General features: G+C 37.7%; 1 protein-coding gene and 2 long non-coding RNA genes across 3 annotated transcripts; 2 read left to right on the top strand and 1 right to left on the bottom strand.

Annotated features, from left to right (window-relative positions):
• The first annotated feature begins 6,067 nt into the window (after window positions 1–6,067).
• On the top strand, window positions 6,068–7,106 carry LOC133745286 (uncharacterized). The gene is made up of 2 exons (XR_009863537.1): window positions 6,068–6,288; window positions 6,928–7,106. It is a non-coding gene; the product is annotated as an uncharacterized LOC133745286 (long non-coding RNA).
• Window positions 7,107–8,680: 1,574 nt separating this feature from the next.
• Window positions 8,681–10,643, bottom strand: LOC133745280 (uncharacterized). The gene is made up of 3 exons (XR_009863536.1): window positions 10,382–10,643; window positions 10,064–10,262; window positions 8,681–9,178 (listed from the first exon to the last, which is right to left on the bottom strand). It is a non-coding gene; the product is annotated as an uncharacterized LOC133745280 (long non-coding RNA).
• Window positions 10,644–16,339: 5,696 nt separating this feature from the next.
• On the top strand, window positions 16,340–17,900 carry LOC133745270 (uncharacterized). The gene is made up of 2 exons (XM_062173329.1): window positions 16,340–16,560; window positions 16,722–17,900. Exons 1-2 carry the CDS (start codon window positions 16,398–16,400, stop codon window positions 17,645–17,647), a joined length of 1,089 nt encoding a protein of 362 aa, XP_062029313.1. The 5' UTR covers window positions 16,340–16,397; the 3' UTR covers window positions 17,648–17,900.
• Window positions 17,901–22,155: the final 4,255 nt, after the last annotated feature.

The following is a 22,155-nucleotide window of genomic DNA, read 5'->3' as shown; positions in this document are numbered from 1 at the left end:
CTTTCTAAAGTTGACATGAACTACGTACGTACTGTTTCTTTAATTTTCTGGATATTGTATCGCTCTTGTTTTGGTTCTTATCCATAGAATAGCTAGGCTAAACCCTAATGCCATAGAAGGCCAGACATACTGTTCAAATTAAGGAAAGTCGTGAGTTATTAATAATTCCTTTTTAGTTGCCATATCATGTTCACAGAAAGCTTATGTTCAGCAATTTTTGGCTACTGAAGATGCACTGAACAAAGCTGCAGAAGCTAGGAGTCTGTGTCAGAATCTTATATATAGAGCGTTTGCATGGGACATAGCTAGTGATGTAGTTACTTCAGTGCTTCAGCCTTCAGGCGTATCAGGAAATGAGGGCAGTCTTGTATATATAGGCCATGCACTCGAGGTAAATTTTTATAGGATATATATCGATTGAAGTTAATTCCCATTGTTTGGGCCGGTTGGACAATTTTGAATGTTGCAAAACTTAATTTTACTAGCTCTTGATAGCTTTCCACTACAAGAACTCTTTTGTTTGGCCCAATATATAGTATCATTTGGTGTGTGTTATCATTCCCTTTTTCGTTGTGTTGTTGGAGGTTAATTTGGGCTAAGGAAAGAGAAGGTTGCTGGCTTGAGGACCCTGGCTAGCTTGAATATGCTAGTGTCTTGCAGACAAAACCTGAAGAATTTGATTCCCGAAGATCTGAACTTGAAATCAGATATAGTTCTATACTGAAAGTTAACATGGTAAGGTATCTGATCTTCCTTGGTGCGCGCTTGTAAAACTGCAAGAGATCGACTACATATTAACGTCACTGTAAGAACCCTAGCCTGTTTGATTATTCCCTGAAATTGTTAGCTCTTTCTTTTCCAAGTTCTATACACGGTTGACGGGATCTTGATGAAAGTGTTCGTGTGTACGTTGACAGTAATTTTGAACCATGCATGCCCATAAAGCGAAAGTCCTCAACAAGAATACGATACTACGATAGGTACATAAAACTGCACATAGTCTTGGTTGATGTGTTATTTTAACAGAAATTTAGATTATGTAAATCTTTCGATAGCTTTAAAGCTTAGTGACATACAGAACCATACATAGCCATCATATGTTCCTGGTTGATGGGTGAATTAATGCTGCTGCTTGGCATATTCATGTGAAGCCGGTCCTTGCATTCTATGATTAGGAGCACTGTGAATGTCATTTTAGCATTCAATGAAGCGAGAAGTATTTCGAATATATCCCCGCGTTTTCTTGTGTCAATTCTGCCTCTTCAGCGACAATATAAATATAAATAAGGGGCAATTCATTATAGGCCCAATTTTTATAACAAATGTTATTCTGAGATTGAGAAGCATAACGTTTTTCCAAAGAAGATCAGGTAGCACGAGATGAGGGAAAGCGAACCACAGTAGCAAGAACTGAAGGCGTGAGGGAGCCGTTAATCCAGCTAAGGACCAATTGATCATTCTGGATCCAATCATCATAGTCACGGTTCACTTCTTTAGTAGGTTTCCCATCAGCAGTGGTTTTGAATGGAGAAGGACATTTGTTGGTGCCATTGACAAAGCCGATAAGATTTCGACTCCACAAAATAGGGACAATCTGTGCCAACCAAAGAGAGTAGTTGGTACGGTCTAGTTTGATGGAGAGAAGAATAGTTATGGTGGGAATAGCTGTTGAGGACGAGGATGAAGAGGCCATGACCGGTAGTGACGATGGGATGTAGAGGGTAAGGGTTGCAAAGGAAGAAAAAAAGAAGAAGTGTTGTTTAGCTTTGTGACTGTGATACCATGAAAGATAACAGAAAGAGAACAAAGAGTTTGTGGTAAACCTCACACCGAGAGGATCAATTGTATTGCTTATTTATATTACACCAAATACATGTATTAAGGAAAGCATTAAACACATAGATTTACAAAGAGATTACAGAGACTAAGCTTAAGCATCAAGTAGACTTGGCCTCCAAGGTTGGAATCATTTAGAAGATTTTGACATGTTCTTCAAGGCAGAATGATTATGTTCATCAAAACATTTCAATCTTATAGCAAATTACCACTAGGTACAATTTCAGCCCAGATTTTACCATTAGCAGGCCTGTTTTTTTCATATCCCTTGCGGTACTGTAGCTGATCCATGCGCAAGGCCCAAACCCATGCGGCATTTTCCTTCCATTTTTGAATTGATTTATGTTAACGAGTAAATTACCAAACTGACCTTGTAGAGTTTTAAATAAATTCAAAGAGCTTCTGTAGTTAACATGATTTAATGTTACTGACCTTCAATATCATTATGAAGGATACTTCATTCTTATCTTTGTTCTTTTCTTTGATTGTATCGTTTTTCTCTAGAGTTCAATTTGTTGGCAAATACGTCATTCTGCATCTACATATATTGAATTAGTTGAATGTGTCAATAAAGCCCAGTTTTCTCTATCCCATAAATCAATCTCTTCCCATCCATTATGACATGAAATAGAGTTCCAACTTGAGCTGAGAAAACTGATATTATAATTAAATAGAAAAATATGATATACAAGCTCAAAATTTGATCATGATCAGCAAAGGTCAACCTAAAGTCATATAACTTTAAAAACTCATCTGATAGAGGTGAACATATAATCCCCAAAACGGCATTTTCTTCAGCTTTCCCTATATCTTCTTTCCAATTGTTGTTATGTAGGTGTCTATGGCAGCCCAGAATGCATGCGAATTGCATTTATATATATTGTATGTAATTGGGTCTCTGTGCTCTTATCTTATTCCTTTTAGTTGCTATATCCTCTTCTTTAATTGCAGCAGCTTTTCTCTTTTGTCTTTCGTTTGAATACTTATTGCTTCTTCAACAAATGCTTTCCCCTTCCTCTTTGTCATTGTAATTAATATGTATATATGATATGCAAATATATGAGTATTGACCGTCAGTAGAACATCTTTATGAAAAAATATTAACCCTCAGTAGCTTACTCATTATCCATGTATCTAATCCTAAATATGTGGTGACATAACATGGAGGACAAATTTAAACCAAAAGAAACACATTCTCAAAAATAACAATCACAAACTAATCACACATGTTGCACCAAACATAGAGGACTCAAGGAACACAAGCCCACTACTCAAAAATGAAATCCTTACTTGAGATGTTCAAATTTCAAAAAAGATGAGATCTTTTTCTTAGAATACGAACATAACACAGTACTAGTCAAGTAAAGCTGCACAAATATTTCACCCAAAGCAAGCAAAGCTAAAGCTACTGACCCTTATTAGGCTACTGATCCTCAGAAATTAATTGAAAATGAGAACACATAAAATTCATATATTATGTATTTACACAATCATGCGATACAAATATAGAACTATAAGGAAATCATATAATGCATCTCACATTTTCAAAGCAATGAAACATATAGATGCTATAAATCAACAACTTTAATGAGATTCCAAAGCTATAGAAACACATCCAAAAAATTGATAAGATGACACTATCACACTGAGCTAGCTAAATTCACAAACTGAGGCATGCCTTAGAGTCAATGCAGATTTCAAAAAGGAAACTTAACTTGCCTTACATAGGATTGCTACTACGATTGCATAAACACAGTAAATGCAGCATGCACTCAATTACACTACATTATTCCACTCAAGCCTATACCATTCACTGTTTCAAACTAATCTTATAGAGAATTAGGGGCATTGTGATTAGGGCTACTGACCCACCATAGGGTACTGACCCTAAATAGGATTAGTAAACCATTAATAAGTTGACTTTTTCTCATAATGGATGTGCTGCAGTTTAAAAATTCTTTCAGAACTCAATATACAGATATAGCTTATAAGAATGTAAAAGACCTAATCACAAACAACAAAGCAAAACAATGTTAAGAAATTTTGAAGCTACAAATGAAAATTGATAGAGGAAGCTTAGAATTGAACCAATTCACAGAGGGATTCGAGCTATATCACTGAAAATATGATTTTCATTATGTCGATGGAATCGAGGCTAACTCAGTTCCACCAAAATATGGATACATCCGTAGGCCATGGCCATTTATTTTAAGAACTCTCAAGTCATTGAACTAATGGCTAAAGCTTATGTTTCATCGAGTAGTTTGGTTAGAAACTTTACGATATTTTTGTAATTTCAACAAAATCTAGTAAAACCAGTCATATGGCAATGGCCCTTAATAGTAGAAGTACCACAACAGGAGATCATACAACCCAGAGTAAAAAAAAAAAAAAGTATTTAGTAACTATGACTTTCAAGATTTAAAACTTTAATGCCTACTGTTTATTTTTTTAAATTTTTTTTATGCTATAAGTTTCATTGGTTACCTATCTCAAATATATGACATTTAGCAATGTTCATCACTTTGAGGTAGGTTGTTTTGTGCTATGAGTTTTTTTCAATACCTTGTAAGAAGAAGGAATATAGATTTAGATCCTCATACCTATGTCATTTATTTGGTTACTTGTTCTAGAGGTACGTTATCTAATGTCACGCATATAATGTATTCCATTAAACTTTCTTTTGATGTCTGGTCAAGAGGTACTGTAACACCCCGATTTGCACCTCATCAAATCGAGTACATTACAGTGCCGCGTATCCTTAGAACCTAAGCTAAGAATTTCTTAACTCAAATCCTAAGAACCCGCAAGGCAAAAAGATAGAGACTTAAACTTTTAGTAAATCCATTTCGAAAATTTAAGAAATTTGAGCGCAGAAGTATTTGTTTAAATGAGGTGAAAATTGTAAAGCCAATAGAAATTCTTTAGAAACCAATACAAGTCATTTCAAAACAATAATTGAATGTTCAATCAATTCAAGGCCAAGGTCTGAAATACAAAGAAGGTATTTTACAAACAATCACAATCTCGATAAATAAATTATGCGGGAGTCAAAGAAATAAGAGAACTTGTCATGCAGATCTAATTCCGTCAATGACCTTTTTTTTTTTTTTGTGTTGAGAAAAAGTTTAGGTAAGAGGGAGGCTTCCATACACTACTAGGGTCATGGCAAACCTACGACCTCAACCCAACATGACTTACAAAACTGGCCAGTGTCTCAGCCCAGCCGAACCCATTGGTATGGAATTTTGCAGGACATTTTCTAGATTGCCCACCAAATGAGAGATTGTTGGTAGCGGGGATCGAACTTGTGTGGGTTTACACCTCAAGTCCGCCCTTGCCAACTGAACCAACTCTCATTGACCCGTCAATAACCTTTTAAAGTACAAAGCAACTAAGCCACACCCTGCGTCGTCCAGCTATCTCGTCTCGTACACAGTACTTGCATCCACAATCTGTTGTATGTTGAGTCACAAATTACTTATGCAATTGTGTCCAATAATTATGAAAATCGATTTGTCTTCCATGCTATTTTACCCTTTTTAATCCATTTCCTTTTATTTGTAGGAAACCTTGCATTGAGAATAAAATGACTATTTGAGGCTTGAAATGCGGAGATTTGAAGCTAGGGGAAGAAAACACAGAGATTGGAAGAAAATTGCAAATCGACTTTTCCGGCGAGCCGCCACTCATGGAGGATCTTTTCTCCAGCAAAGGAGGACCATGGTTGTGAGAATCTCCCATCACTTGAAATTCAAATATCTCCCTACACCTTGTCCTTTTGTGTAAGATCCTGAATTTTGAAGTTAGTCAAATTTTATTTTTTAGGTTGGAAATGGAAAGTATATGTCGCCACGAGTTCACAGCATTTTTCGGTGAATTTTTCGGGTTCCCGAGCTATTTTTAAGGAATTTTTGAAGTTTGGATGCAAAACAAATTAGGTGACGACGTGACGACTCATTATTGGCCAAAAGCATGACTTAGTGGCCAAGGAGTAGCAGCCATACGTGCCACTCATAATTACAACAGTCATGGGACACATGTCACTTGTTTAGACAAAGTTTGCTATATGTTTGACATGTGGCGTACAAGTGTTGGAAAATTAGTAGAGCCTTGACACGTGTCATTCATTCATGGACCAAAACCACAAACTTTACCTATTATGTCGGTTCCATCAGGCCTATAAATAGGACCCAACCAGATCATAGTTCCTCCACAATTTTCGGAGAGCTTCTCTCTCCTACATTTCTCTATTTTCATTATCTCTCTAAAATTTGTTTTAGGCATAACTTTTGAACCGTAAGTCCGATTTAGGATCCGTTTTCGCCTACGGATTCGTCTTCACGAGCTCTTTCTATTGGTGGAAAGAAAATTCAGATTTGGTGAAACTATTTTTTGACGACCTAGGAGGCTTGATTTTATTTTGTATTGTCCACGATTATCGAAAATAAGGTAGGGGGATCTCGGGGAAACTTTTTATGATTGGATATTGATTTTATGTGCTCCGTGTATATGTTATTATGTTTGAATGATTTTTTTGATGATATTTGAATTACATGTACGAAATATACGTTGATCGATGTAAGTGCATGTTTTCATGGAGGTGGTTATTCATCAACTGTAAAGGAGTTGGGGGAAAATTATGGTTATTTGGTGTTGTGGGAATTATCTTTTGTGTAGTTGAGTCTGAACATTGTAGGGATCAAGCTCAGGCGAGCCCGTGTGCACATTTAGGTTTAGAATATCGGCGGTATAATTGTCGATATATTTAGGTGATTTGGGCTTGGAGATCAATGTTTCAGACAAGATGAATAGCAAAAGGGGTTTGGGGGATTTGATTGAGTCATGGGATTAATTTATATGTTTGGATATTCAAGTCACAGTTGCAAAACTGTAAAATACACGGTATGGGACGTGTAGGCTTGCGTATTCTGGTATATGAATTAACGGGTATATAAATGGAGTTGGATTGCATCATTGTTTGATATGCACGTTATAATTGAAATATATGATGGTATTATCTTTGGTCAATTATCCATGAGAAAGTTTTATGTCCCTACTGAGCCGCTGGTTGAGCTCACCCCTTAACAGATTTTGCAGGTATGGAATCAAGATACTAGAGTAAGAAGTTCCGATATGTATAAAATGTCAAATGGGTTGTGAAATTTGTGTTTTCTTTATGTTTGTTTGGAATAAAGAATGAGTACTACTGTACTAGTGTACTATGTGATAAAGACTATATAATATATGCTTCCGCTGGAATTTTGAGATCTTGTTATCTAGTTGTTAGTCCACGATTTATTTATTTATTTATTTATTTATTGTCACATTTTGATTATAGAGATTTTAGTTCTATAATTAAGATGTGATTCACACCTTAACTCGAGATTATAAGAATATCTCGAGTCAGGGCGTGACATTTTGTCACCTTGCCAATTTGGGATCATTTGGGGGACAATGGTGTAAGAGCATCTCTTGCACACTTTGGGACCAAGGAGGACATACAAGCTGATCAAAGAGAGGCCAAAGACTAATTCTTCAGCATTCTTGACTCCATTCAATCATCTTCATCCTATCCAAGATCCATTTTCTCTCTAGAGAAGACACCACCATTTCCACCACAAAAACCACCATTTCCACCACTACAACCTCCATTTCCTCCACCACTCAACACCACAACTCACTTTAGAGATCCCAAATGTCACTATTCTTACCAATATCAAGAGCTTAGAGCAAGGAGAAGGAGGTGACTACCACCACATCATGTTCTTGGAGACCCATCTCCACCACCTCTTCTGGCATCATCAATAGTCACCCTTTACTCTCTATCTCTTTATGTATTTAATGTTTAATAGAATGTTGAAGCTTGTGTATCTAGCTATGTGTGAGTAGTGAACTAGTTGGGGCTAGGGTTGAAAGCCCTAGCCAAACTTGCTTGTATTGATGCTTTTGTTTATAAATTGATGCAAATTCATGTACGTTGTCATTCTCACATGCTAAGTCAATAGTTGAATGCATTACTTAGACCTAATCAATTTGAGTTATGTGTTTGCCATGACATGAAGTTTTTCCTAGAGATTGATTACCTTTAGGCAAAAAGGGAGCATGAAAGCACACCATGTGTGCATGTGAGGGTAGTGAGCTAAAATCACCTAGAGATAGGATTGGTTTGCTTGCTTGGTTACCTAAACTCTAAGCTTTATGCATTTAGGGGCAAAGGATTGAGACCTATCCAGTAATTGAATTTGTCTCTAGGTAGTTAGCTCTAGACTTATTCGGTTAGAGTTAATAAAATGAAAGAGGTTTAAGCCTTAGTAGTCCTATCCGAATGCTAAGAGGGTAGTGGGACAATTAGCTTTGCATCATTCATATTCAATTGCTTTAATGCTTGCAAGGGAGGCAAAATGTGAAACCCGACGCCGTAACTCCCATCCATTTGATAACAACTTGTTTAGTTTAGCTTAGTTTATATTACTTGCTTTCATTGTTTCAATTTGAATAGAAACCAATCTCAAAATCAAAATCAAATCTCTACACACCATCTTGCACATACTCACCATGAACTTTGGTTCACTTGTGAGCCTTTGTTTGTGATTGTATATTTGCATATTCTTCTAGTTTTTCCTTAGGTTTTCCCTAGCTAGGAAAGGATTTACCAATTCTCGTGGGTTCGACATCCTTACTTAATCCCCTATTCTATAACTTGTACCTCTTGCACTTGAGGGTGACTTCAATGCTAACATTGTATGGTTGAGCTTTCATCCTCGCTGCTCAATAAGACTCTACCCTAGCTAGGTGTAAAAACAATTTGAAATATAGGTGCTGGCAAAGTAAGTGAGAAAACAGTGCATATAAATAAACATGTTCGAAACCACGAACAACCGTTGTTCATTTATAAAAATGTAGTAGGGCCCAGAAGAATGAAATAGACCTGATGACCGATCGCTATGCCAACTACAACCTTACCACGATTAATATCGTTTACACCGACAAGGTGTAGCCAGAGTGTCCACTTACGCCGTATCACCTAGAAGTAGTGCCACACCTAAAAGGATGTCAGACACTCTTCAGTCCATACAGCCCCTCCGGAGGTTTAGGGGATCGAAGCCCAAGGAAGTCGCTATGCTCCTCTCACTCTCAGGTCATCAAACAGTAAATCATAGACCACCAAATATAGATTTTTCATGCATCAAGTATTTACGATAAAAACATATGCATAAAAATCGCTAACTGAGGGTCTGAGGTGAGTCTGGAATACCCTACCTGAAACATTGCAGCTCTGAACCCATTCGCTTTCCTAGGCCAACACCACCACGTTTCACATTTCGGGTAACTGGAGTCCCTAGTCCGACAATGATAATATTCAAGTGTTAAAATCATTTTCCAATCAATAACACTTTGTAAATCTTATTGAGTCTAATTAATTATTTCCAAATGATACTGCTTTACTCACTAGTCGTAATGAGGACACCCATTCAAATCAAGTCCACTTCAATTGTTCAATTGATCATTTTGTCATATCTGCATTCTAACTTTGGATAAATAGTTATCCATAATTCCTTTCATTCCAAGCAATTCACACTTCAACAAGACCAAAATAAAATCAAAACAACTTAACTAGTTAACTTGATAGTTCTCTAACCAACCTTGGTAGAACATTAAATTAATTGCACTTGACGACATTCACAGATATTAAGAAACCCAAATCCTTTAATTCCATATAAATGGCATAGGTACCAATAAATTATAGAATTTACAAGCCATCACTAGCAAATAGCATTCGTCAAGCAGACAAGCTCATATATATAATTTAACCTGATAATTCACCACCACGGCCACCCCAAAGTGCTATGTTAACAAGTCTAAGAGCACAATGTACTTCCAGCAACCTTTCTTTATCACAACCACCAACATTCTGCCTTTAACAGCCTTCGCAATTAATATACCACCGGTGCTCCCAGACAATTAACACCAACAAAATGACTCCCACTTTAGCTAGCTAAACCATGCATGCATGCTAAATAACATATCCTTTAATTTCCACCGGACTCTAAACCATCACAATTTTGCTTCACGTTCAAATTCACAAGTCAACATACCATAAAATTCAAACAGTGGCAATCAAGTATAATCCCAAACTAGAATCGCTAGCTATTTGAGAGCCAGTTGGCATGCATGAACCCTTCCAACAGTTAAACAAATCCATATTCAAGGTATAGGATTATACCTCGATCTGTGAAGACTCCGCCGCTCAACTAGCACTCCAAACACGAACTCTTTACTTGTAGTAATTGTACAAACCCACGCATTTGCACTTGACACAAACACACCAGCAGTGCGTAAACACCGTATTGCCTTAAGTTCTCGAACCCAGGCATGATCACAGATGACCCAACTCTTAGGATTTCTTTTTCAGCTTCACATTTCTGTGATTTTAACAAAACCAAGAATCGATTCAAGCTCAAAGGCGCAGGTGAAGATTGAAAATGAGCTGATAAGCCAAAGCCGCCACCACAAGCAGCGGCATGGCGGTGACAGAACTTACCGATCGAGCTCCAATTCTAGCTCTAGGACGACAATAATCATTGGGAATGAACCCAGAATCACAAGAAAAGCCGCCGTGGACAATGAACTCCGATGACACCGAAAAACACAAATCATCAATTAATCCGTCAATACGCAACCGAAACAGAAAAATAAGTATACAGACATGTAGAGCTCGGAGAGCAGATCACATTTCATACCTCATGCACGACAAACGGTCGCCGGAAAACGCTGCGGAACCGCAGGAAAGTTAGAAACTTTCGAGTGTCAGACGATCGGGTCGGAAGATTTCCGGTCAGGTCATGGTTTCGGGTCGACGATCGGGTCTCCAGAGCTGAGACTCTTGGAGAAATCTGATGCGTCCATCTCATCTCAGCCCTTTTATTGTCTTCCTTAAATACATTCGAACGGCTCAGATCAACTGATGGATAATTTTGACGGCTGAGATCGCATCGCTCTATTTTTCTTTTTCATTAAATAATTTCTATAGTCCCAAAACTTCAAAAAAATCATAACAAATAGCTCAGGTGTCCGAAAATTCTCACTAACGTCGCGTCACGTACTTTATTTTCAAACCTTTAAATTGAAAATTTCACATTTGGAAAAATTCAGAAAATATTCCCTAACAGTGTCCTTACCAATTATCAAGATTGCATGTTAAATCTCAAACTATTTCACTTTAGCTTCTATTATATTTTCGGGGCTCACAAGTACTTACTTTTAGATACCTCATTAATATAGAATTTATTGGTTATTGTTTGCCTCAAAATCGTCTCGGCCGAAATGAGGGCCGAGGGACCTGTGGTTGAATCGTCATTCTAAAACTGTGCGGGCGTGCCAACTCGCGGCCAAATGGCCGAGCGAGGTTCAGATCTGATTTGCGCTTATATCTGACTTCTTATCAAATGATTGAAGGCCGAGGAAGGAACCCTCTCGACCGTTAGGTTCTAATGCCTCTGTTGCAAGGACTTCGGTTAGGCGTCAATCCTGACCGGGATCTTCTATCACGTTCACTTCTTGGGTAAACTCAAACGTCCGGGTGACAAGCGAGCGATCTATCGGGTGAAAGTACTCGCAAATCACGGTAAAGACGAAGGTGAAGTGGACTGGGTTGTCAAAGCGTTGTGAGATTATGTGTGTGTGAACAGCGAATCGCATCGACCCAATCCGGATTGGCCGAAAGAGATCAATGGACGATAATTCTATGTTACGAAACACTCCTAAGTTGCGAAAAGTAAAGTGACAATAAAGTAAATGAACAAGAAAGTAAAGTGCTTGAATGTAAAGTACTGAATTGAAATAGAAAAACTAGAAATGAAAACAAGTTGTGAAAGTTGAATCGAAGGTAAAGTACCTGTGAGATAGCAAGAGAAAAGTTTGAGAGTAAAAGTTGTATATTGATTTGTTTGTGTGGTGCAGGACCTTTTACAATGAGTTACAAGGTGCTATATATACAAATCAAAACCCTAGCTAACTTGTTCTCCAAGCCGTGGAATTTAAGTAGGATTCTCCTTCCTTTTAAGATTGATTAGTCCATATTCGACTGATATCTGGAATCTTCACAATTGAAATCCTTAATTGATTTGAACTCTTTCCTTGTAAGGATTCCTTCCTTGAACGGACTCCTCGGCCGATGTTTGTCAGTTGGGCTTGGTCGAGCATATCTAAGATCATTCTCAGCCCATCTGCGTAGTCACTCATTTGAACTTGGATTTCCCAACCATGTAACCGTGCGATCCACTTTCATCTTCTTTTGGGTTGTTCGACCCAAAATCTCAAACCTCGGCTGAGTGATTGAACGATGTCTTTATCTCAGACTCAAAACTCTAGTCTCAGTCGAGTGATCGAACAACGCCTAGTCATACGACTCAAAACTATAATCTCGGTCGAGTGACCGAGAAACTCTGATTTCAGTCAATACCTTCATTTCGACCGTATGACCTAAACTCTATATTCTCGGTCGACCTAATGCTTATTTGACTAATTTCCTCATCTCAACTGAATGACCAATTAATTTCATTCTCGGCCGAATGATCGAGTGACTTCATTCTTGGCCTTTACTTAATCTCAGCCAAAATTCTCTCTCATCCAACAGCGAGAGCTTAGTAGGTCAACGTGCAAAAAACAGGTGCAAACAGTTACATATTCTAGATGTATGTTATCGAATGTTTATGGCTATAAGATATGTTTAATGTTTATGAGTTTCTTTTGATGCTTGGGCATGAGATATATTTGCAATTTGCATCACTTGAGAATTTGGTTGGTAAATGATATGATCTGGGTTTCAGATGTTTAAAAGTTGTATTATAACTTTATAGCTTGGTTTGATGGCAAGCATTGTTGATAGCTAGGGTATTTCAAAAGTTTGTGGTGGTCAATAATAACAGGCTTGAGGCTTGAGCTTTACATCTACGGATTTGCATGATTTCTTTGAATCTGTACCACTCCAGTCCAATGTACAACTTTGCAGTTCAGTCGATTATTGATATCTTATGTGCTGCTTTGGGAGCTGACACCACCCTGGACAAACAGTACGTTCATCCATAGTAAACAATGTAGTTACTCGATCGGGAAGGAATATATATATATATATATATATATATATATATATATATATATATATATCGCATGTCCGCTCTTGTACTAGCACAATCTGTTACAAGAGAAAGATTGTTGCCTCCCCTATTTGTCCAAATTGTGGCCTAGCTCCAGAAACAATTGAACACATCATCCTACTCTGCCCTACTGCTATATGCACTTGGTTTGCTTGTTCATTAAATTACAAGATTAATGTTCAAGAAATTACATCAATTGACAGATGGTTGGAACAAATTCTCAAGCTAGCAGGCCGAAATAAGGAGCTTCAAAAAAGTTGTCTTACCATCATTTCCTTCATCTGTTGGGAGTTGTGGAAGAGTAGATGTCAAGCCATTTATCAGGCCACCAATACCCATCCAACGTTGATTGCATCTCGAGCAGAAAAAGCTGCCCTGGAGTTCCTGAAAGCAATGAATCATGGTCATCAGCATGAGCCAGGTATGATTTCTAACTCTACTCCCTCCTCTTCTGTACGTCCCTATTATTCCTACCTCCCCATTCCCCATTCACAATCCAAATCACACTCTTTCCTCCCATACCCCAAACATTGCCAACCTTTCACACTTCTTCTCACACCTTATGCAACCTAACCCCATTCATAGTGTCACCCCCCGACCATTCGTGCACATTCCCAAACTCATCCCACCACCCTCAAACAACCCAAACCAATAACCTCACTGCAACTAATCCCAATTCTGACCATGCCAACCTACAACAAACCCACTTGCATCTTCACAATCAAACCCCATCACAAATTACCCACCATTCACAAACTCATCCCCATAACATAAACCAGAACCCCGATAATCCAAAAACCACTTGGACAAAGCCACCCAATGGCTGCATCAAAATCAATTTCGATGCGGCTTGGGATAACAGAACTAACCTGGCTGGTCAAAGGGGTGTTGTTGTGCGAAATGATAATGGAGTTCTGGTTGATGGTGCATCTCAACATTGCCGATCAAATTCGGCAATTGAAGCTGAAGGAAAAGTTGCCATATCCTCGCTCTCTCTCTCTCTCTCTCTCTCTCTCTCTCTCTCTCTCTCTCTCTCTCTCTCTCTCTCTCTCTCTCTCTCTCTCTCTCTCTCTCTCTCTCTCTCTCTCTCTCTCTCTCTCTCTCTCTCTCTCTCTCTCTCTCTCCCTCCCAGAAGTACATTCACCTCCCTATACAGATCGAATCGGACTGCCAAGAGCTAGTAAAAAACATCAATGGTATCGACTCCTCCTCCATGCAGGCAAATCTCATGGTCGTGGATTCCCAGAAAAGCGAATTGCGTAGCCCATCGTGTTGCATCGCTTAGTGTGAGGAAGACGTGCCCGGACGTCTGGATTGACAGGCCGCCGTCTTCCTTGGTCCATGTTCTCTCTCGCGACGGATTACCATGTCCACCGTCGGCACCAATGGCTGGGTTCTGGCGGTCCTTTTTTCTTTTTTCACGTTTCTGCTCTTAGTTAGCTTTGTCTAACTAGTGTGGGCTGTTGACTATGAAAGCTTGATTGTATTGTTTGCTGGGCCTTGATTCTTCTGGGTCTAGTATATCTGCTTCTTTGCCCTCTGGGCTTTAATGAAAGTCTTTTCACGTCCAACAAAAAATCTGTTACGAGTGGTCTTTTACTCTCAATCCATCGATCCGAGGCAAAGCAGTCTAATAAGTAGATCATTTTGCACAATAAATAGAGCTGAATCGGATTCAGTAAATCACGGTGAGAAGGCCAGGCAGACAGACAGACGCAGCAGCCATATAAATGGTCACAGTGCATGGCATAGTCTAATAGTAAATTAGTAATCTGTCACCAGCAAAAACAAAAGTGCATAAACAATCTTATCTTATGCTTCAGAAGCTCAGATTTTGCAACCTTTCATTTGGGAATTTGTTTCCGAGTTTGACAATGAAGATAAGCCATTGTTGTAATAAGTTAATAACAAACAATAGCACAGACAGCTTAAACTCGCCCGTGAAATCGAGACCCGTGATACATAAAGAGATGTTTCTTTCTATGGACTCTTAGAACAAGTAGACAAAACCATCCCTTTATGAACTGTAACAATACATATCTCTTTCATTCTTCACAAGATAACAATGTCAAAGGTAATCTTGAACCGTCAAGATCCCTCCTTATACTGTCAAAGAATGAAACGGTGAGGTTTTGGGAAGATTACTGTTAGCAAAAACTGTGATGGCTTCTATATATATGTAAAGACAAACAGTCAAACACAGAGTGAGTGTGTAATAGTTACACCGTGACGGAAAGTAAGAATATGTGTCAATTCCAGTGGATGTAACATTATTATAGGAGTTTGTGCTATTGTGGTGTCCTTTTATTATCTTGTAGTACAAGTTCTTCACCCAAAATGGTGTGCAATTATAAACGGTCCAGTGTGTTGTTGAAACAACCATTACTTATCCTCACAAACTAGAAACTCGAAATAAATAATGCGAAGGGAATCTTCATGCAACACCAACACATGGGAATGTCCCAGAAGCCTACAGCTTACATTCCTGAGTTGGCTGGAAAGTGCTCAACTACATCACATAAATCTGCGTTAGATTGATATACATTGTCTGTCTTTTTTCTAAGGGTCCTGTTTAGTATAGTTGTCGGATTTTCATTGCAATAGCTACTAGGCTCGAATCAAACCTCCAATACCCTTTCTCATTTCTTTTGTTAGGTGCAAGACAAGGCTGCGAATCCAAAGATTTCTAGAATTCCTCCATGGGATTTGGAATTGACATTAGTTACTTGCTTTAGTTCTAGCTCACCAGGTACTGAATCTCAATAATAAATTCACATTCTGACCTATGAACATCCCATTCTCTGCTCAAATGGCATATTCTAAGTTCTAACACAGTGGAATGATAATTGTAAACTTCGTTTAATTGGTTAAATATATATAGTACAGCTTCACTCCAGACTCATGATATCTATGGTTGCTCTACTAAGTCTCGTGAACTAATAGCGACCCAACTATTCTCTTTGGCATATTTTCTTACACCAACATAGAAACAAACTCCAATAAATGTCAAATAAACAAAAAACCAGCAAAGCAAAACTAGGTGCATGCCTCTTTTTTAATTTATCCAACCTCACATCACCTCCCCAATACCACAAAAGATAATTACCATCTCCTTTTGGTATGGTTTGTTTGGTGGTAGGAAAGGAACCTACATTCACTGCTAGTAGTTTGCAGTTGACTGGTTTTTTCCATGAGTGAAATAAATTAAGAAGCTTCATGAGGTCAGAAAAAGCTAAATTTTAATTTGAACCTCCAAACAACCAGAAGAAAACAAGAAGTGTGCAAATCATACAGAGAATTTATATCAGACTTGAGCCTCAGCAACTTATATAAAAGCCCAACCTCTCAACTCATTCTTATTAGAAACTTAGAAGCAATAGAGTCTCTTAGGGGGGGGATAAAATGTCTTGGTTTCTAACAATATTCTTCCTCATTAGTTTCACATTTAGTACTCCTTCAGAGGCTAACCATGAGAAGAAGCTTCAACCTGCTGTGGTTATAGGCAAAGTTTACTGTGAGACATGTTTCCAAGATGGGTTCTCAAAATCCAGCCACTTCATTTCAGGTAAGAAACCATTTTTTGGATTTTCAACATTTACTCTATCAAAATAGTCTAACATGAGCGTTTTAATTGGGTTTGGGTCGGATGCTCTAATTCTAATAACGTCATATGGATTAATGAGATCGTTGAGTTAAAAAAGTTGTGTGCTATTTTTCTTTATGCAGGGGCTTCTGTTGGTGTGGAGTGCAAAGATCAGACTTCATCAAAACCCAGCTTTCAAGCCCAAGTGAAGACAGATAACCAAGGAGTGTTCAAAGTCCAATTGCCTTTCTCAGTGAGCAAACATGTGAAGAAAATTGAAGGGTGTTCTGTGAAGCTGATTCGCAGCAGCGAACCGTATTGTGCTGTGGCCTCAGCAGCAGCTTCATCTTCACTTCACCTCAAATCAAGGAAGCAAGGAACTCACATTTTCTCAGCTGGGTTTTTCACCTTCAAGCCCCTAAACCAACCCAACCTATGTAACCAAAAACCAAGCCTCATCCAAAACAACAAGAAGGAAGTTATCACTAATTCCAAGAAACTCTCATTTTCTCCAACTGAGGATTTGACATTTCCCTCACCAGTTCAAGAACCCAGCTTTCCTGGTGTTCCTTCTCTCCCTAGACTTCCTTATCTTCCACCACTACCACAACTCCCTCCTCTCCCAGGCCTTCCAGGACTCCCAGGTCTTCCAGGACTTCCAGGAATGGGAATTCCAACTTTACCCCTCATCCCAGGAAAAGTAACGGAGTCCCATTCCAATACCAAAACTACAACTACCTCTTCAAAGACAGAGAGGCACCTAACTGAAGAAGAAAAACTAACCCGCCCAGATTTTTTCTTCCCACCGAACCCTCTCAATCCACCATCAATTTTGCCTCCAAACCCTCTTCTGCCAAGCCCACCTCCACTTATCCCAAACCCATTTCAGCCTCCACCAGCACCATTGATTCCAAATTTGCCACCATTGCCTAGCTTGCCACCACTACCAAGTTTAACTCCACCATCTCCACCACCACCATCATTCCCAACAATCCCTCCATTGCCTCCATTCCCATTCCCACCTGTACCTCTCATCCCTGGAATCCCCCCTGCTTCTTCCTCGCCTTGATTAGTGACTATACAAAATCTTGTATAAGATCTATAATTTTCAAATAATGTCTTAGCTTTCACATGTTGGCACCGAGTTTTCTAGGTGAGTTCTTGTATTGTTGTGCAATTGTCAGAGCATATATATAGTAGGATTTGTAAGGTTGTGATCTGTAAGGACAAAGGAGCTTGTAATGTAGTGGACACAGAATTATTGTACTTTGGAATAAAACTTTCTATGGCTCCTTATCTATTAGGGTCTTGTTTACTTTGTACATCACCAAGTTATCATCAGATGTTGTTCATGTCAGCATTATGAGCTCTCCAATTACTACGCTGATCATCGTTTGGGTTAATGTCTCCGATGATACTTCAAATTTGATCAATTGGATAAACAAAAATATTGTACAGTTTCAACTCAACAATAAGTCACTAAAATTAATAGAAACCATATCTACTTATTACCTACTGACTATTGTTTTTGGGTCAAATATGTTCGTTCCTTCCAAATCTCCCTTTTCCATTATCCTAATATCGTTGGAATTGATAATTTGAAGAGTTATTTGGGGAAATGTATCAGCAGACCAATAATATATCAAGGAGTTATCACTCAAGAAATCATAAGCGTAGGGCTATTGTGTTAATTAATTGCAATTCAAGACACAAGAACCAAAATTGCAATTGACCAAAACATAGACGGTAGATATAAAATTGCTCGATCTTTTACTCCCCAATAATGAATTCTGATGGGGTGAGGATCAAATCCTGGAATTATGCTGGTTAAATCAGTTTACACCATCTTGGATTGAGAAGCAAAAGCCAATGGCATTGATGAAAAATTTGCATTAGAGAAAATGTAACCAAGAAGAACACATTATTATTCAATTGCTAAAGAAAGAAAAAGATAATGAAAAACACAAAACACAAATAAGGCCCACTATCAGAGTCCAAGGCCCGAGCAATACAAACAGTACAACAACAAAAACCAAAACAGTCTCAGAAGCTCACACCAGAGCCCAATTATTGAAAGCTCACCCTAGGGTTAAAACCACCAGAAAATATGAAAGCTCCATTTCTTATTGCCATGGTCGACAAAGCACACCAGCTTTCAAGTTGACCCAAGTTCTTCCGTAGTTACCCTAGTTTTGCGCTCCCTGGTCATCTCCCTGATGCTGCGGCCAGTTCGAGTACTGACCACTTGAAGTACTGGCTGTGCCAAAAAATTCATATGTATACGGAACCTGGGATTGGAGAGTCCACTGTTTTTGTAATGCCATTGCTGGCTGATGAAGATTGTCTGCAGACTCTGCACTACTACTGCCAGCTCCGGCTTGCGGAACCGGGAGTCCGGCCTTTTTGTAAATTCTGAACTTCTGCAAATTGATCACACATTATTAGTATTAATTAGCTAGTTTCCACCACCATATATATATCATCATCATAACCATTAATTGTTGACTGAAAATTCATGAAAAGACATGGATAGCACAGTTGATGACCACACAAGCTTGAAGCAGGAGTGTGTATATAAACAACAGTTATGCATATGATTCGTTCATAAGTTAGATCGATCAGGCAGGACAAAGTAAGTGCATCTGCAAATTAGATAAAGCTAGATATCTATATAGTACGTACGTAGTAGCTCCTCTCTTCGATCAAATTTTTCGTTTTGGTATAGATCTCTTCAGTTTAATCAGTAACACAGGATTTTATAGTGAGGAAAATTTGCCTCACACTCCTTATACCACAGTAAAACGATGGACTTCGATATCATTCAAAATTCCAAGCAATGATGACCAGAATTGGTATTTAAATTAAATGAATGACTAGCTATTAGCCTCTATACTCAGATTGTGTGCATTTTACTTCCAAAGCGACTAAATAAGACATATATATATGTATACATACTAAGCAACCATTCCTCATTATATCATTAGAATTTTGGTTTTGATGAGTACCATTATTTCTACCACTTCATATGATGTTAATTCTTGTTTGGCCCAAAAAGAATTTATATTAATTCTTGTAAAGCTATAATTTTAGGATTTGCAAATGACACTCGCATTGTCGCACAAATTATGCTTAATGAAAGATTTAAAACCAATTACCTGGAGATGACTCTTTACTTGATCGTTTGTAAGCCCCTTAACCCGCATCCTCTCTCTAACTAGTTTGGGAGTAGCTGCTGCTCAATAAGAAAACAAAAGAAAAATTAAATAAAAAAATTAAACACTTTTTTTTTTTGAGAAAAATTAAACACATATTTAGATATATCAACATATAATATAATATTTAACCAAAATATAAAAAATTAAACACATTTTTTTTTTAGAAAAAAAATTAAACACATATTTAGATATATCAACATATAATATAATATTTAACCAAAATAGAAAATGAATAATAATAATTATTATTCTAATGATCTTTTTGAACAAAAATTATAATGTTATATATAGACTAAATCGAGATTAAGTTAGTCCAGTAATATTTTTCAAATCCTCGTTCCCCCGTATATTTATAAAAAATAAAAATAAAAATCAAGCTCGCTTCCAGATTTTATAGGGCTCGAGGCGAACTACAAAAATCTTCAACCCAAAACATTAAAAAGAAACAAAATAAAGATTGCATATTATAACAAAATGTAAAGAAAATGTAAAACAAAAGCTTTAAAATTATGCCAATAAACTGTGACCTGTTGGTAAGTTATAATTCAAACATTGTAAATGTTAGATCACGAGTTCAATTCTCACTTACATATGTAAAGGTGGGGTGGACTATTTTTTTTTTTTTTTTTAAATTATGCCAATGAGTTTTAATCGAGAAAACATTCTCTATCTAAGCCCCTAGATGTTTGCCTCATTGTACTATATCCAAAATTGGGCCGGAAAAAGTCCAATTATAAAAAATACCATATATGAAATTTAGATAACGTCGGACCTTCAGCACCTCCGAGGTCATTCAATGCCTTCATAAATTTTAAATGGAGCTCCGGCGTCCATATCCGCCGTCCATTTCTTGATATCTCTATCGGCAATGGAGGTAAATGATTATTTAATATCGGCGTTGTGGAGTCATCGACGTTAATGCTGAATTCAGGGGTCGGATTTGTACTAGTGCCCTCCATTTTTTCTGTTTGACTCCATTTATTTGGTCGGACCATCTTCAATAAACAGATTAATTAAGTAAATATATATATATATATATATATATATATATATATATATATATATATATATATATATATATCAGACGGGAAACAAATTAAGTAAATATATATTAGACGAGAGAAAGAGAAATGAAAATTGAAGCTTAATTTAGATATCTATCTCGGTACTACCCAGTCATGCTTGGAAGACGAAAAGCTAGGTTTTTCCGGTTGATTTCGCCTCTTCCCGATCAATGGCACGGTATGGTGATCGGCTTCTACGCTACCATTCTTGATAATTGAAATTTGCTCTTGTATCACCTCAATTGCTATTTCACAACCAGAGGATTTTGATCCCAAACCCAAAAAAAATAAAATTAGAGGCTACCTTTAATCAAGTAGGAAAGAATCTAAGAACTAATGGGCTAGCTAGCTAGCTTACCACCCTTCAAGAGAAGCATGCAATGAGGCAGATCTCTATCAAAAGCCTGAACCCTACGCAACTCTTCTTCATGCTGGTTCAGGTAAATTTCTAGCTCCGACAATTTTGCGGAAGCACTATCAATTTGAGCTAGGTTAGTCAGTAAGTGGTTTAGGGGTTTGGGAAAAAAGGAGGGCTTAAGACTCAAGGTCAGCTCTAGAGTATTAGATGTTGAATCCATTTTCATATATCACACAAGAGATTGATCGATAACTAGAGACCGATAACCTTTCTTGAATTTTTTAGCAAAAACCCTGAATATACTGAAGAGATCGAGGTGTGGAGATATGGAGTAGTTATGGAGTAGTGTTTGGAGTTTTATATAGAAAAAGAGAGGAGAGAAAGTGATGAAGACCAGAATCCAGCAGAATTTATTAAGATGCACTAAAGAAAAAGTGTATTTGGAAATCCCATTAAGACAAATTAGATTACATAAGAATAGATTCCCTCATACACACCCTTCTCATGTTTTGGCAACCTCATTCTCACCTGGACATTTTATGAAATCATTTTTTTTTTTTAAGTATAAATGGTAGGTAAAATTAATAAAGATACCTAATTTGCAGAGTCCAGGCGCTGCGTATCTGTTAATATTATGTTTAACCTTACTTGGCCACATTTCCACACTGATAGTTATTTTACTGATGAGGTGAGTTCTTATCTAGAAAAACTTATATACAACAGTAATGTTTTGGGTGTTTCATTCAATTTGTTACGGGCTTATAGCATCATGAGTATTTTGATAAAAAAAACTGTAATTCAGAAATAAATGTACCATTGCCAAACTAATTACCATGTATGTTTACTTACCTTTTTTAGCCATATTTCCCACATGAGAGTTATTTAACTAAGGTGAGTTCTTAACCACTGCAAGTGGCCTAATGGTTCTTGCCTAGTTGAG

This window comes from Rosa rugosa, chromosome 1 (genome assembly GCF_958449725.1).
Source record: "Rosa rugosa chromosome 1, drRosRugo1.1, whole genome shotgun sequence".
In the NCBI taxonomy this organism is placed as follows: Eukaryota; Viridiplantae; Streptophyta; class Magnoliopsida; order Rosales; family Rosaceae; genus Rosa; species Rosa rugosa.
Note: the sequence above shows the minus strand (reverse complement) of the source record. Positions and strands in the feature narration are given on the sequence as shown.